The 15,350-nt window shown below is 35.3% G+C and overlaps 4 protein-coding genes across 4 annotated transcripts; all 4 read right to left on the bottom strand.

The window, feature by feature from the left end:
• Positions 1-4,631: 4,631 nt before the first annotated feature.
• Positions 4,632-7,910, bottom strand: LOC106362005 (mitogen-activated protein kinase 8-like). The gene is made up of 8 exons (XM_048737533.1): positions 7,665-7,910; positions 6,659-6,733; positions 6,307-6,366; positions 5,402-5,557; positions 5,298-5,321; positions 5,014-5,087; positions 4,810-4,929; positions 4,632-4,725 (listed from the first exon to the last, which is right to left on the bottom strand). Exons 1-8 carry the CDS (start codon positions 7,908-7,910, stop codon positions 4,632-4,634), a joined length of 849 nt encoding a protein of 282 aa, XP_048593490.1.
• Positions 7,911-8,226: 316 nt separating this feature from the next.
• Positions 8,227-11,585, bottom strand: LOC106361999 (golgin candidate 2). Its single transcript, XM_013801817.3, has 10 exons — positions 11,366-11,585; positions 10,343-11,227; positions 9,951-10,061; positions 9,783-9,842; positions 9,614-9,671; positions 9,398-9,450; positions 9,204-9,296; positions 8,922-9,047; positions 8,804-8,851; positions 8,227-8,733 (listed from the first exon to the last, which is right to left on the bottom strand). Exons 1-10 carry the CDS (start codon positions 11,417-11,419, stop codon positions 8,368-8,370), a joined length of 1,854 nt encoding a protein of 617 aa, XP_013657271.1. The 5' UTR covers positions 11,420-11,585; the 3' UTR covers positions 8,227-8,367.
• Positions 11,586-12,007: 422 nt separating this feature from the next.
• LOC106362003 (ras-related protein RABA6b) lies at positions 12,008-13,473 on the bottom strand. The gene is made up of 2 exons (XM_013801823.3): positions 13,037-13,473; positions 12,008-12,587 (listed from the first exon to the last, which is right to left on the bottom strand). Exons 1-2 carry the CDS (start codon positions 13,255-13,257, stop codon positions 12,128-12,130), a joined length of 681 nt encoding a protein of 226 aa, XP_013657277.1. The 5' UTR covers positions 13,258-13,473; the 3' UTR covers positions 12,008-12,127.
• Positions 13,474-13,899: 426 nt separating this feature from the next.
• Positions 13,900-14,761, bottom strand: LOC106362006 (probable calcium-binding protein CML27). The gene has a single exon (XM_013801825.3). The coding sequence runs from the start codon at positions 14,544-14,546 to the stop codon at positions 14,022-14,024; it is 525 nt and encodes a 174-aa protein (XP_013657279.1). The 5' UTR covers positions 14,547-14,761; the 3' UTR covers positions 13,900-14,021.
• Positions 14,762-15,350: the final 589 nt, after the last annotated feature.

Here is a 15,350-nt window from a genome sequence, read left to right as displayed (position 1 = left end):
TCAGGGTTTGGTCCGTTCACCGTTAAAGTTGCTTCGTGTGGCACAGCCTAGTTACCTTCTTCCACTCGACCTAAAACCCCCCCAAAATTATATCAATATTGAAAAATGTTACTATTACATTTGTGTAATACGTTACCGGAAACTATCCTGTAAAGTCCCATGTAGAGAACATAGAGAAATTTTATGCGATAATTGTAGTTTTATGTAAGACATTATAAATTTTTTATAAGAATAGTTAAAGCACAATTTTTTATTCAAACGTAGAGCATTGTCAAAAAATTAAAGTGTCAAGACCGGCACTGATCTTACATCATAGTATCATACGACTGATGAAGATGTGTATAATGAATAAACCTTGTGCATACTACTTTATGACTTTTTCGAAATTTCATTTTATGACCACGTAATAAAAATAGAGTCTAAGAGTAGATAAGATGAGATGTAGTCTTCGTAAAATTTGCTTACATTAAAGTGAAATCGACGGGTGGTTGAAGCCGAAGAATAAGGGAGAAGAGTTGCAAAGAGAACCAGAAAGGTCGAAATCATTAGAAATCCGAAAGTCTTCATTTTCTTAATATAGAATATGACTGTTCTTCTTTGTTTTTTTCTTAGCTTTCACTTGATTCTTGATTAAGATGTTATGTGAAGATTCCTTTATATAGCATCAAACTGGGTTTCCTTTCTAGTTTAAATATTATTTTATAACAAATTCTGTTAAAGCACCTATATTTTATAAAGTTTTTGAAAACACCCCTAAGATGATTTTCTCTGCCCAATAAAATACCATGCACGAAAAAGATAAAGGGGATAACTAATTTCAAGTATATATATTTTGTCAATAATTACGGGTGGGTTTTCTTACATTATTGGATCGGTAGGTGAGAGTACCACGTACAAGAAAGTTAAACCACTTATAATATGTTTTGAAGATTTCAAATCTCTCATATACATAGTCATCTGACTCATCTCAACATGATTTATTCATAAGGTTATGTAAACTATAAACTAGCCACTTCTAAATTATTTAGTGTTACTAAAATATTAGACTCTTGTGTTTATAGGTTGCTTTCTATAACTGTTTTGTTTCTCTTCTCGACCAATCTCAGCATATATCAGACACCTCTTCTACTTTTTTTTGTAAAGCACCCAATTATTCTTTTGTTCACCAAACTTCCCTCAATTTGAATGTAACTATCTCGTTCAACTTGCTCATTTATTTAAGCACCAGTCAATCAGTCATTAATCCTCGTAGCTTTTGTCACGTTTGAGTCTCTGTTTGATAGTTTAAGATGTGATATAGTCAGCGTGTCTTATTTTAAATGTATTACTAGCAAGTTGATGTAACAAAATGTATAGCACTAACAAATCTAATCCAAAAAGTAAATATATAATAACACCAACTTGATATCAATACTTTTCGGTTAAATTGACTATAACTCAACATAATTTAGTTTATATTCCAACATAATAACTGTGTTTGAATCGACATGAGAATGACCTAATTATTGAATTATCGTAAATCAAATGTACGTGTTTAATGGTTGCTACTTGCTAGTGAAGAGTTTTTAGAAATTCCAACGTCGATTGTTAAGTCTGTGTTCTCTTGGTCGCTATAAATCTAGCTAAGATTATCGGTTACTAACTCTATAAAACGGCAAGAATATTCTTATCAAAAAAGAACAGCAAGAATATGTTCTCTAAAGTTTTTTTATTTGAACTCGTTTCTATGCATGTTTTAGGGCTTGTTTCATATATCATCGCTTGAGTTTCCTATTAAAACCATTTCAACCGATCGATGATGAGCCAGTGAGGATCTAGAAATTAAGAAAACATGACCAATCACTTGTATTCCGTACACCGTACTGTTTCTAGCTAGTAATGACCAGTTGATGAATTTATTTTAGCCAATAATAACGTCAACTGTTAGCTCTCAGACGATGACATACAATATCGACAGAAAGAGAACAAACTACTATTGCGATTTACAAATAATATCGTCAGTCACTTCGTAAGTGGAACATCTTGTTATTGACTCTGCTGAAAAAGAAAGCACATGTAATAATATGGGTACGTAAAAGTTATGTCTACTTGAAGTGGATATCAGTTCAGGATTCGTGGGTAGGGATGAAATTAAACTCACATGTAAAACGCGCGTGTGTGTGTATCGTATATTAGACCCTCTTTTTGGGTATATTTGGGTTAAGCATTATCTGAAGAACCAATTGGCTATCAGGGAAATTTTATGAAAGTTATTGTAGTCGCATAACGTTTATGTATTTTATTTGCACGGTACTAAAAACACTTAATAAACTCTAGGAGTTACGTGAGAAAGGGTGTTGAACTTGCAGTCCACATTACTAATAAATAGTGGGACGTATATGACGAAATACTTTTTGAAGTCTTTTAAAAAGAAAATCATTGAGACTTTATATGGTCCATAAAGTGATAGATCAATGGGTTGGTGTGAGCCATCTGATAAAAGGAATCAGATAGGACTCTCTCTTTTGAGAAAAAATGCAAAATTTACTGTATGCAAAAACATATGAATACATTGTACATATAAGTATACAGTAATGTAAGTATATAACATATATGTTAAAAAAGAAAGAGAGAGTATATAACATACTACAATTACAAGTCTCCTTTCATGTTAAAAAAAAAGTCTCTTTGCATTTGAAGTCAGTCATACAGAAGACAGCTTTTACAAATTTCGAAACAGATGCCATGCAACCATATATGTATACATATTTTTTGAACAACCATGCAACCATATATATCACTTGAGTGTGCGTAATAATAAATGACCCTGGTGAACTCAGAAGGAAAGTGTTTTCAACTCATAATCTTCAAATGGAGCTGTGGTGTTTAGAACACTTATAATCGCATTTATATGCAAATATATGTCTAATCAAGACATTCTATAAAGATAATTATATATATTTTATGTTAAACTGCTAAAGGTTTAAATTTGATGTTTTACTTTTTAATATACAGTACTGTTTTCTAGTTCAACATCACGATTTCAGTCACCAAACGTTATTGATAAAATTTTAGATGGTATTTTTGCGGGGGTGTAATATGATATTTTTGATGGCATTTTCCCATTTAAAAAACGTTTATTAGAAATTTCACTGGTGTTAGTCAAGATTTTTGTGATCTATTCCTTTACGATATGATGAAACCCATTATTTTTCCTAGTAGTCAAAATTTGAAGTCAAATTCCAAATTGTGGCGGCGTATTTATCATAATCTTAAAGTATAAAGTTAGACATTTCACTTCTGAATGTTTACAAATTTAAATAGTTTTAATGAATTATACAAAATTTATTGTCGCCTAATATTGCTTAACCAATTTGGCGTATTATGGACTTTAGCCTGGAAAATTCTATTCGCTTTTGCAGATTCTTATTGAGGCTGTGGTTTGGGGTTGGTGGATAAGCTCCTAAGAGCAGTTCCCATTACTTAACAAACTCTTAAACGAAATTAAAGCTTTAATAATTAAATTTTATTTCTCTTAGAAAAGTTAAATTATTAATGAAGGGACACATATAAGAAGAGTATCTACTAAACTTCTAATAATTTTCTTAAAAAGTTTAGAAATGTTCTTATAAAAATTATTGCTGAAATAACATAGAGATGAAAATGCTTTAGGAGCTCACTTTACTCTTTAACATTATTTCAGACCAATGATTTAATCAAATAATTTTGTTTTTGTCGTGATGAGATCAGACCAATAATTTTATCATCCGATAATGGATATCATATTACACAAAAAGTATAACAATACAATTTAGATTTTGACATCATGGACTAATAAACAAGAGATCATTTAGCTTATTCTTCGTCATTAGAAAGCCAACTAACACAGCATTAAGCCTGCTAACTTTTTAATTTTAGCTTTTAAAAAGCCGAGTTTTATCTTCCGGTTTATATTATAAAGGACCCAGTATCCCGGTTCAACCTGAACCGGATTAGACCCGACCACACCAAATGGCACTGAAGTAAAATCGATTAGACCATGATTAACCTCAATCTCTTAACTGAAGTTCTTGGTTTCAGATAAGAGACGGTTCTTAACTTTTCTTAGATACTAAGAAAAGTTAAGAACCGTTTCTTAAATAAGAGATATAATACCATGTTTATCGGGACACTTTAGGAGTTTCTTAGAGGGGAGACCCACAAAACACCAAAAACCGGTGACAAAAGTAACCAAACAATAATTGACTTTATTTGGGTCTTTGTACTATTTGTGGATCCTACTGATACTTGGCGGTCCGCGATTGGTTAGGTTTTAATTTTTTTTTTAGTCAGACAAAAAAAAAATATTTAGAAATCCAAAACCCAAATCACCGATAATCATGCTTTAAGAGCATGATTAATGAGAATTTCTTAGGGTGAGATTCTTAGCGGAATATAAAAATCCGTCTCTTAACTTTTAACCAAAAAAGCTAAGAACCGACTCTTACGTTTTTTAGCCAAAAAATTTAAAAAAAAAACAAAAAAAATGTCAAATCATGAGTTAATAACCCGGCTAAAAAACCGGGGTTAATCATGTCCTTCAACTAAAAAAACGTCAAAGATCAGTTTGTATAAAAACGACAAAACAAAAAATTACATGGAGATGGATGTGCTTATTCAAAGGTTGAAGCCACAGCAGCTGCTGCTCTACTCTCAACATCACTACTTCCTTGTGCAGTTTCACCTTTCGGAGCAGGAACTCTCTCTCTACAAACACACAATCACAAAGAAGCAAAATGCTTTCAGAGAAAGAGAGAGCAAAGCGAGAGGGATTCTGTGAAAACACATTACCTTGGCAAGGAAGCATGATGTCTATGAAGTGCAGTACTTCTTCCTGCTCCTGGTTTACCTTCTGGTTTACCTTGATTTTCTTCAAGATAAGCAAACTGCCTCTTAAACCTGTCAACCCCACTGCATAAACAACAAAAAGATCATCCCATTACTTAACTTTTTAGTTTCAGGACTTATAGTTTATGAGCTGTTAATTAAGCTAACCTAGGGTACATGAAGCTAAGCTGATCACCACCTCGCTTGTATTCCTCCAACATCTGAGGATGATGCTCCAATATCTAATGTGTTTTTTCCCCAAAGATAAGTGATTGTTAAAATCAGTGAAGAGCAGATAAACATAACCAGAGAAGTAGAAGAAGGCTATTTGTGTTTTACCTCTCGGTAGATTAATTCTCTGACATCATCTTTGTTCAACTTCTTTCTCTCAAAATCAAACTCAAGCTTTGAGATTGGCTGCGTTGATGGTTCACGCTCTGAGTTCGACAAACCACTGAAGTATGGTCAGAGAGTGCCTGTAAATACAAAAAAAAAATCAGAAACAATGAACATCAGAGTTTCAATCTGTGTAATAAAAATAAAACTCTTCACTTACATCTTCAGCTGAAGCACGATCTTTAGGATCAAACGCAAGCAAGCGTTCAAGAAGGCGTAGAGCCAAAGGATCAGCTTTTGGGAACTTATGAGAGAAAGGAACCGGCTGCTTTTTCCTCATGCTGCTAAGGTATCTCCTCGCCTTTTCATTTCTTATCTGTCAAATTTTTCAAGATTTCAAAAAATATCATTACAGAAAACAACTCACTTCTCAAAGAGCTTTTTTGAAAAAAAAACTAGTCGAGTGTTACTAACTTTTGATATGGACTCAGGCGGTGGAGTGCCGAGAAAGTCAGTCTATAAGATCCAATTGGTGCACCACGTTTTTGCCGGGAAACAAAGGCTTTCCCAAAAGCATTTCAGCAAAAATGCAACCAACACTCCATATTATCAATCGCAGGGGTATACTGGAATATGATAAAGTTAATTCAGCATGAAATGGTTGGTCTTAGGCCTAGAATTTATTCGAACTAACCATATTTTGAACCGAACTAACCAAATTTAGTTTTTTTTAACAAAATTAAACAAAACCTAACCGAAATCAAATACTTTGGTATGATTTTCAAAAACCAAACTAATTGAATACCAAACCGAACTAACCAAATTTAATCAAATTTATCCAAAATTTTAACAAAATTAAACCAAACCTAAACGAAATCAAATACTTCGGTATGATTTTTAAAAACCGAACTAATTGAATACCAAACCAAACTTTATTTCAAATTAATTGGGTAAGATTTATGTTGAACCGAACTACCGAAATAACCAAACTAACCAAACCCGCATGCCTGGTTGGTCTTATAGAACCACACAACAGTATTCTACACAACAGAAAACGAGAAGCATTTTCTTGTGACACAGAGAGTAACAATAGAAGTTGAGTTCAGTGAAAAAAAAGAATCTTACTTTGGAGAAAAACGATCCACAAAGTTCAGGGGCACGATACCACCGAGTAGCTACATAATCCTACATAACGATGAATAAGTTAGAGATAATCTGATGAGCAGCTTTGTTGCAATTAGATGATGACGCACAGTCCAAAATATAGCGGTCGGGGCATCGTTAAAAGAAACACGAGCGAGTCCAAAATCACAGATCTTCAGTTTGCAATCAGCGTTAGTTAGAATGTTCTTTGGTTTCAAATCTCAATGAAACACATTAGCTGAAAACAAAACACACTTTCTTAAGTATCTCAATGAATCTACAAAGAGACCGAACAATGTGTAAAAACCAGAAACTCAAACCTGCGTGAACATACTTCAGACCACGGAGAAGCTGATCCAAGAAAAAACTGATAATGCTCGGGAGTTAGATCATCGTTCGCCTTAATCACCTGATGGAGATCAGAGTGCGTCAACTCAAAGACAACGTAATAATATCTCTGAACTCTCTGCGGGAAGGAGGTAGCATGATGTGCTTAATCTCCACAACATCCGGATGACGAAGCAGCCGCAGCAACTTGATCTCTGAGGATCCTGGTTGCGTCGGAGACATGGTCAAACACATCGTTTATCTTCTTGATGGCGATTCTTTCACCAGTGTGTGTGTCTAGAGGTAAGAATAAAATGTTCACATTTAAAACGTAAAAATATTTCGACAGCCGGTTTTATCCTAACCGGAATCGGTTACCATAGTAAACTTTATGATGTGGCCGTGTGGGCATGCATTTATTGTGTATATGGGCTTTTCTAGTGGGGCATACAATAAGTGTGATCCATCTTTTCTTTTGTTTTGTCAGAAATTAAGGAAATATTTTTAATGAAACTACTCCATCTGTATCATTTTAAATGGTGTTTAAGGTTTTTACACAAAAGTTAAAAAAATATAAATTTTTATATAATTTATCTTAGTTACATAAAAATAGCGTTAAATAAAATTAGTTCAACCAATAAAAAAATACAATATTTTGTTATAAATTTTAAATGACAATAAATTTTATTTACAATACTGAGAACATTAATTATTATGAAACAAAATAAAACTTCTTAAACACCACTTAAAGTTATACTGAGGAATATATAATTATGATTTTTGTTTTCACATCCAGAATAATTTTACTGATTAAATAAAAATAAGTGGACTTGATACAAACTATTAAATGCAACATAACAAATTAAAAATACTCTAATTATGAAACTCTAATGAAACACTCTAATTAAAATACTCTAATTATTAAACTCTAGATAGTTAAAACTAGTGACTATAAAACTCATTTCTTCTCAAGCGGTGTCTTCGTTAGGACCGGCGCTGCCTTAATCCATGACCGTGTCGATGATGTCGTCATTTTCCATCATGAGCTGAGCGGGAGTCTGTAGTGGCCTGATGAAGGTACCGTTAAAGATGAAACTGAGAGTGGTGTAATCTAAGTTTCTCCTTTGGCAGTAATCAAGCATTAGTCTCTCAAGATGTACATGAACACCAATCTCGTAGACATCTTTACCTTCGTCCTCTAGGTTCGTGACCTTGAGAGTGATCTTCTCTTGTGGAGCTCGACACCTCTTTGACCTCATCATTAGTAATTTAGAAGAAGAAGCTTTGAGCCTTTGAGAGAGTTTTGAGGTTTCTAGGTTTGGCAAACTAAGGTGAAAAACTGATGAATGTTAAAGAGCTGTTGAGATTAAAAGGACAATCCTCTTCTACTATTGGTCCGGTCCATCCATCTCTTTCTTTTTTCATTTTACTTTTTAGTTTCCCTTTTTACCTTCAGTCTTGGGCTTTGACTGAAAGTTGCTTTTGAAACTTGAACTCGTAAGAAATACGCAACAGCTTCCTTGTTAACTAACTTACAGTTAGAAACATGTATATGAAAGAAAGAAAACGAACAAAAAAACTAAAAATAATATATACTCAAATCACAAGTTAGGCAAGCTTTCTTTTATCGTCTACAGACCCGTAAGATGTAAAGTATCAGTCTCGAATATATAACGTGTAGTTGTTCCTGTGAAAGGTTTTAGCTAAGGAAAAAAGCTATTGAAGGGAACTATTACTAAAGTTCTCTAAGGAAATCACTGCGCCTGATTTGAGTTCATTTGAAGAAGAAGTACTGGAATGAGAGAGTAAGATGTATAGTACCCAGAGATGAAGGCAAACCAGATAGACCAAAACCCATATTTTAGCAGTCGGGTTTCTACGCAAGAAGACGGTTCCAGAGACGAATATAGCGTTTAGTTGCATCACTAGCCATCCCAAATGTTTCTTGCCTGATCTGATTTTACTTTGGAAAGCTGGTTTTAACTTTGATCCTGAGAGTTTCCATTCTCCTGCTTCAAAATCTTGGGACGAGGCTTCGGTTGCAGACATGCCTTTGTTTTCTTCTATAAGCCTTGTTACAGCCTAGCAAAGAATCAAACTTTGGTTGTGTGTGTGTGAAGAACATATAGATTGGTGGGATTCATCGATGTACCTCGATTCTAAACGATAGAGTTGCTTTATCTGAGGAAAGCGCTTCGACCTGGTAAATTTGGCAAGAGAGTCAGGAAGCTTTTATCTGAATTATCGTTTATTTAAAAGTGTTCATATACCTGGGATTGTTTTTGAATAAGATGGTCAGTTAGTTGGTCAAGTCTTCGTCTCAGTTCAGTTTCCACTTCAGTTGGTTCTTCGAGTTCTTTCTTCATCGTACTGATATCTGCTTCCAGTTTATTTGCCTGGAGTTTTAACAAAGGAACCAATGTCAATAGTGAGAGTATGTGCCTTGAGCAACAGCCCAATATTTCATAGAAAAATTATACAGCTGCATATACCAAATCATTCCATATTGAACCTGGAGAGTAAGTCACAAGTAGGTAACTGTGGTATCTAACCTTATCTTGCAACCGTCCGATTTTATCAGTCAGCAAAGAAATCTCTGCTTCAAGCATCTGGTGTTCGAATATGTCTCCTCTAGAAGCATCTAACTACATAGCCCACACGTAAGCAGCATGATGTCCATGCTGAAATTGGGGAAAGAAAAAATAACAGAAAACAAAAGAAAGAAAGGAAGGAAGACTCAAGGCACCTTGCTTAAGAGATTTCCACTTCCCCGGATATTAGAAGCTTTTTGCTTCAATACTACATGATAAACACTTCTTTAAATAAAAACTATAATGGAGAAGTGCTTATTGCTAAATGAATATGAGCAGTAAAGCAGAGTCGTATGGAGTACACGAAGTTTTCTATAAAAGGGGATTCTTCAATACATAGTAATAACTATCACATTTCCCAAAGAAAATACCTTCAAGAGCAGACTCTTTAAGCTCAACTTGTTCTCGGAGTACTGTTACTTGATCTATCTGGTACATAAGAAAAGAAAGAAATTAGTAAACAAATGCAGATATATAAGTTCGTTCTAAAACCTTGACCCAAATCTCTTTCAGTAATAATAAGTAAAGTAATATCTATACCCGAGTCTCAAGCTTCTTCTGCCCAGCAGCAAGCGATCTAGTAAGTTCAGTGTTTGCCGCCTATGACATACCAACTTTATGTTTAAATCAGAATATCGAATCATCTTGCTCCACTTATAAGGTAACAACACTTTGAATTGTCGCCAGACAATATGCATTCTGTAATACCTCTAATCCGGCCAAGCGTGAAAAAGCTTCCATTCTAGTATTGTTATGCTTCTGTTTTTCAAGGTCAGCAGCGTCCAGCGTTTCCATCATGTTTGTTTGCAACTCCGCAGCCTAACAAAATAGGACATAAACATGTATAGTTCAACTAGCTCCGAGTAATACAGATATCAAATCATATTATAGGTGTTCGCAGCTATCATATGATCTTCACAGTTCTGACCCAAGAGTACACCTCGTGTCAAAGATAATGAGCATGCTGTTTCTTAATCTGAATCAAGTAATATGCATGCATTCATATCGTCAGTTGATACACAACACAAAGTCTAAGAGCAATCTTAAGTACTTACTACCTTCATCATTGCAAGGAAAAAAAAAACATAATAAACTGCTACCTCTTGTGCCTGTTGTTTAGCTCGTTCCTCGACTATTTTCTCTAAACTCTGTTTCTCACCCTCAAGTCTTGCTACCATATTCTCACGCTCTTTGATGACCTCTACAGCTTTTGCTGCAACTTTCTCAGCAAAAATTATCTCTCTCCTCCTCCTCCGCTCATCCCTCTGACGCTCCCTCTCAGAGTCAGTGCTCGAGTCAGACTCATAATCTGATTCAGAATCACCACTTGAAAACGAAGAATCCTTCCTCTTTAGACCCTCAGAAACATTGCTCCCTGAAACCTCTCCCTTCACTTGTTCTCCCCATACATCACGTCTTCTAGGCTCACGACCATCTTTTCTTCCTACATGTGATAATTTCTCCCTAATGAAAGTCTCATTAGTCAATCTCGAGGAGTCATCCAAGGGAGGTGGTGCAGCAGCATTAACATCCTTCTCAGTCTCTTTGTGCGTATCCTGAGAATCATTCTTACTTTCCATATCAGCATCAGAAGGGCGGCTAGACACTTCCTTATCCATCTGTTTCTGTGGCTTCCCTCCGTTACCATTACTCTTCTTTCCATCAGATACCAAAGGATTCTTTTTCCCATCCTTCTTCAATCCTCGAACCACAGACGCTGTTCCACGGGGAGTACGAGGCTTAGAAGTGCAGGTCCCTTGATTATTAGGAGGAGCACTCAGAAGCTCTGTCCAGTCATTGTCAGTGAGTGTAGTAATAGGTTTATCTTCTCTCAAACTACTACTACTACCTTCATATGTTTTCTTCCTCAGCTGATCTTTCAACGAAACAAGAGTTGCAGATTTTGAAAAGGTCTCAAACGCCTCGTCATAGGTGGTCTCAGGCTTCTCATCTTTTCGAAGAGACTCTGCTGCCTGCTGATCAATCTGCAATGCACCACCGTTTTACATTAATCCCAAAATCAATCAAGTTCCATGATTAATCTGGATCACGTCCATTAGAGATGAAGATTCAATTAGAGATTCTCATCGGAATAGAAAGAGTAATGAGATTCGACATTTCACCTGTTGAAGAATCGTTTCGGCGGCTTTGAGCTTCGACGAGATCCAATTCGCCATTTCCTTCACTGTCCGTCAAATCAAAATGGAGACGACACTAAAGAGCCAAAAACGGCACCGTTTCGTCAGTGATCATTCATGAATTAGTCTCATGACTCTCATCAGACAACACGCGGAAGAAGAAAGAACTGGAGGGTGTGGTATTACAGTGACGAGCCGGTGACGTTAATCATTAGCAAACCCAGAAAACGACTCCACACTAACCAAACCGGATCCGGTTGAATTTTCGGTTCACGATCCATTTGTCTTTTGTTTTTTTCTTTTGGTCGGTATTTGTCTTTTGGTTCAATTGCCTAGCTTATGTGATTTCCCATTAAATGTAACTAATATTATATGATGATAATAGAATATATAAATACAGCCGAATTAATATTTCAAAAATTATAAAGTTATATCATTAAATATCCAAGAAATATAAAAAAATAAAAATAAATAAGAACTATTATTATTATCATTATCAAATATATAAATACAGCCGAATTAATAATTTCAACAATTATAAAACTACATCATTAAATATCCAAGAACAAGAACTATACAAATAAAAATAAATAAGAAACTACTATTATGTGATAATAATAAAAAATATATAAGGACAGCCAATTAATTTTTCAACAATTATAAATTACATCATTAAATATCCAAGAACTATACAAATGAAAATAAATGAATACTTCTTGACAAAAGATAAATGAATAGTTAATTAATTTACTTTAGACAACAATTGGAGAAAGAAGTACTCAACGGTCGAGTGGCGGTAACTTCGTCAATATTTACTATCTCTCTACCGGTGGGAACGACCGGAACATCACCGTCGTCACCGTTTGATTTGTTATCTAAAGCTATCTTCTGGATCAAAACCTCATGTATCCGTTCGATCATGCTTAGAAACGCTTCTTCCACGTTTTGGTTCTGTAAAGCTGATGTTTCTAGGAAATATAGACCCTCTAGTTCAGCTAAACTCTTACCCTCTTCTTCGTCTACTTCTCTAGACTGCTGGAGATCGGATTTGTTACCGACAAGAACAACAACGGTATCAGGGCTGGAGAAGCCTCTGAGCTCCGACAACCATTTCTTTATGTTTTGGAATGTTTGACGTCTTGTGATGTCGTAGATCAATAAAGCTCCTAGAGCTCCACGGTAATACGAACTCGTTATTGCTCTAAATCTTGTATCCCCATACAAAAACAATGATTAAGATCATTTATAAAAAAAGATTAAGATCATTTATAAGTTTATAACATAGATTGTTAAATGACTAGTTCTCTAGTTTTATTAAGAAAATGATTCGTCGACATATATAAAATTCTTTTCTGAAAAAAGTCCCGACATACAACTAAAGATTAGGTCCGCGTGACATCGATTGCTTAATTATCAAGATTTTCATTTTTTTTTTCTTTTGCGCGTGATCTCCTTATCTTACCATTATCGCAATCCTATACTTGTTTATAATAATTCAATGTATTTTCTATTTTTTTTCACATGTAATTACCATTTACGATGAACACATGACACGAATATATTTGTCATTAACGTTGATAACAGAAACTTTGATTATATCTTGATCATCAAATCCCGTTATAGTAAGTTTTTGTAACAGAGGTTGAATTTTGGTACCTTTCTTGGCCGGCGGTGTCCCATATCTGAGCTTTGATGGTCTTGCCACACACGCGAACATTCCGGTAAGCAAAGTCTACTCCGATGGTCGGTTTAGAGTCTAACCGGAACTCATCTCTCGTGAACCTAGACAATAGGTTTGATTTCCCCACGGCGGAGTCTCCTATTAGCACCGCCTTGAAGAGGTAGTCACACTCTTCGTCGTACGTTTCCTCCGCCATGCTATATAGTGGTCCGGTTTGATTAGGATTTATCTAAGCAAATGGAAGAGAAAGGAAGATCGATGATAAAATATTAAGGAGAAACGGTTTGTTGTAATATAAGGACCTATCAAGAAAGTCTTTCTATTTGGTATGTATATGGCTCTATTTATTATTATTGTATTTCTGCATACTAGTGTCATGTGATTGCGACTATTATATAATATAAACATTATTTTGAGGACTAAATACATTTTTGAGAAAAGTAGTATAGAAGATAATTGGATATAAAAGAGGCGTGAAAGAGACTTTACAGAATACAATCCAAGAATTCTGTTAAGAGTATATTTTTTGTCAACTACGTTTATTTACTTGTGTATTGTGCCTTTCATTTACCTAAGCTTGGTGTTATGTTAGTATCTGGCACCAAGTTGAGGAGTTTTGGGTTGTGAAAAGTCATAAAGCTCAATCATGCATGTTTCTTAGTACGTTTGAGTTTTGACATATTACCAAATTCACTTGAGAGTTAGGTTGTCAAAACTACCAAATTCACTGAATGTTAGGTTTGACTTGTGAAACAACTGAATAAGTAAAAAAAACAAAAGATGGCTATTTGGGCCTTAAACGGGCTTTAGGAGGCCGATATTTTCACAAACATCTCCATATGAAAAGAGAAGACTTTATTACATTTTCAAAAGTACAAAACCAAAGTGACAACTAGTCCCAAGTACATCCAGTTGTAGAGAGAATCCAGATACGCAAATCGAACGAATCTAAAACCTAGGCTAGGTCGAACTACTGTTTGCCGCAGCAGTGGATCCGTTGTTGCTGTTGGTGAGTGAGGATGACGTCATCATCTTTTGAAACTCTTCGAAATTAACATTCCCATCGCCGTCAGCATCCACAGGTCCGATCATCCGAGTGCACTCTTCGGCGGAGCACGACATCCCGAGGCGGTTAAGGACCTGGTGGAGCTCAGAGGCGGAGATGAGTCCGTTTTTGTCCTGGTCGTAGAGGTCGAAGGCGTCGCGGATCTCGGATGCGGTGGAAGACGAGCGGCAGAGAGTAGAGAACTCGTCCACGTTGATGTAGCCGTCGCGATCGGCATCGACATCTTCCAGCACGCGGTTGAGTTCAGTCTCCGTGTATGAAGTCCCCATGGCTTTTAGAACGCCTCCGAGCTCAGCCACAGAGATCTTTCCGTCGCCGTTGGAATCAAACTGGTCGAAAACCTTCTTGAGCTCTTCCGGATTGGCTATGTCCACTGAGGCAGGCTTGGCTTTAGCGGTTTCAGGATTAGTACTTGCCATCTTTTATCGGTAGAGAGAGAGAGAGATAAGAGGTTTTGGAGCAAGTTGGTTGGTTGGTTGGTGGCTTGTGAATTTAGCTGCGTGGTTGACCTTTTTATAGGTGCCACTTCTTCTACGGACGCATGTATACACTAGCCACGTAGTATTTTTGGTAGCAATCAGTGACGAATTTGAAATCGATTATTCATATATTTAATACTAGTAGAATTTGTTTTCGGATTTTATTACACATGCAAGTGATGATCTGGATTAACACATTTACAAATTGTAGGATATGTTGTTATAAAACCCCCTTTTCGATTTAATAAATGCCTCAGTTTAGTAATTAAGAGAAAAGAGTGCAAACCACTACAGAGTATTTCATTTGGTAATATTTTGCTGATAAAGAAGTAAAGAAACTGGGTTTTATTTTCCCACCAAAATATTTTTAAATCACTTTGCCAAAAAATATTTTTAAATAACCCTATAGTAATTTATTTCGTATCATTTATAAAAAAGCATACCATTTATAAGAAATGAAAAATTATTCTCTTTTATTCATTTTTTGTAGAGAGTTATAAAAAGTGTTTTCACTACAGATGAAAAAGAATTTCTGTTTATTTCTATTATTTTTATTCATTCTTTTCTATTAATTTTGTAATGGTTAATATATACTAGTTTAATTCCAAATGTTGTGATGTATTTTGATTCTACATTTTTACGGTGGTTATTACATTCATCATTCCACGTGCTGCGAAGTTTAAAGAGCATCGGACCACGTCCCTCGCTGAGATTCATTTGTCTAAATGGATATTCTTCCCCAAA

Source organism: Brassica napus, chromosome A8, assembly GCF_020379485.1.
Source record: "Brassica napus cultivar Da-Ae chromosome A8, Da-Ae, whole genome shotgun sequence".
Taxonomy (NCBI): Eukaryota; Viridiplantae; Streptophyta; class Magnoliopsida; order Brassicales; family Brassicaceae; genus Brassica; species Brassica napus.
The sequence above is the reverse complement of the archived record's forward strand: the minus strand, read 5'-3'. Positions and strand labels throughout refer to the sequence as shown.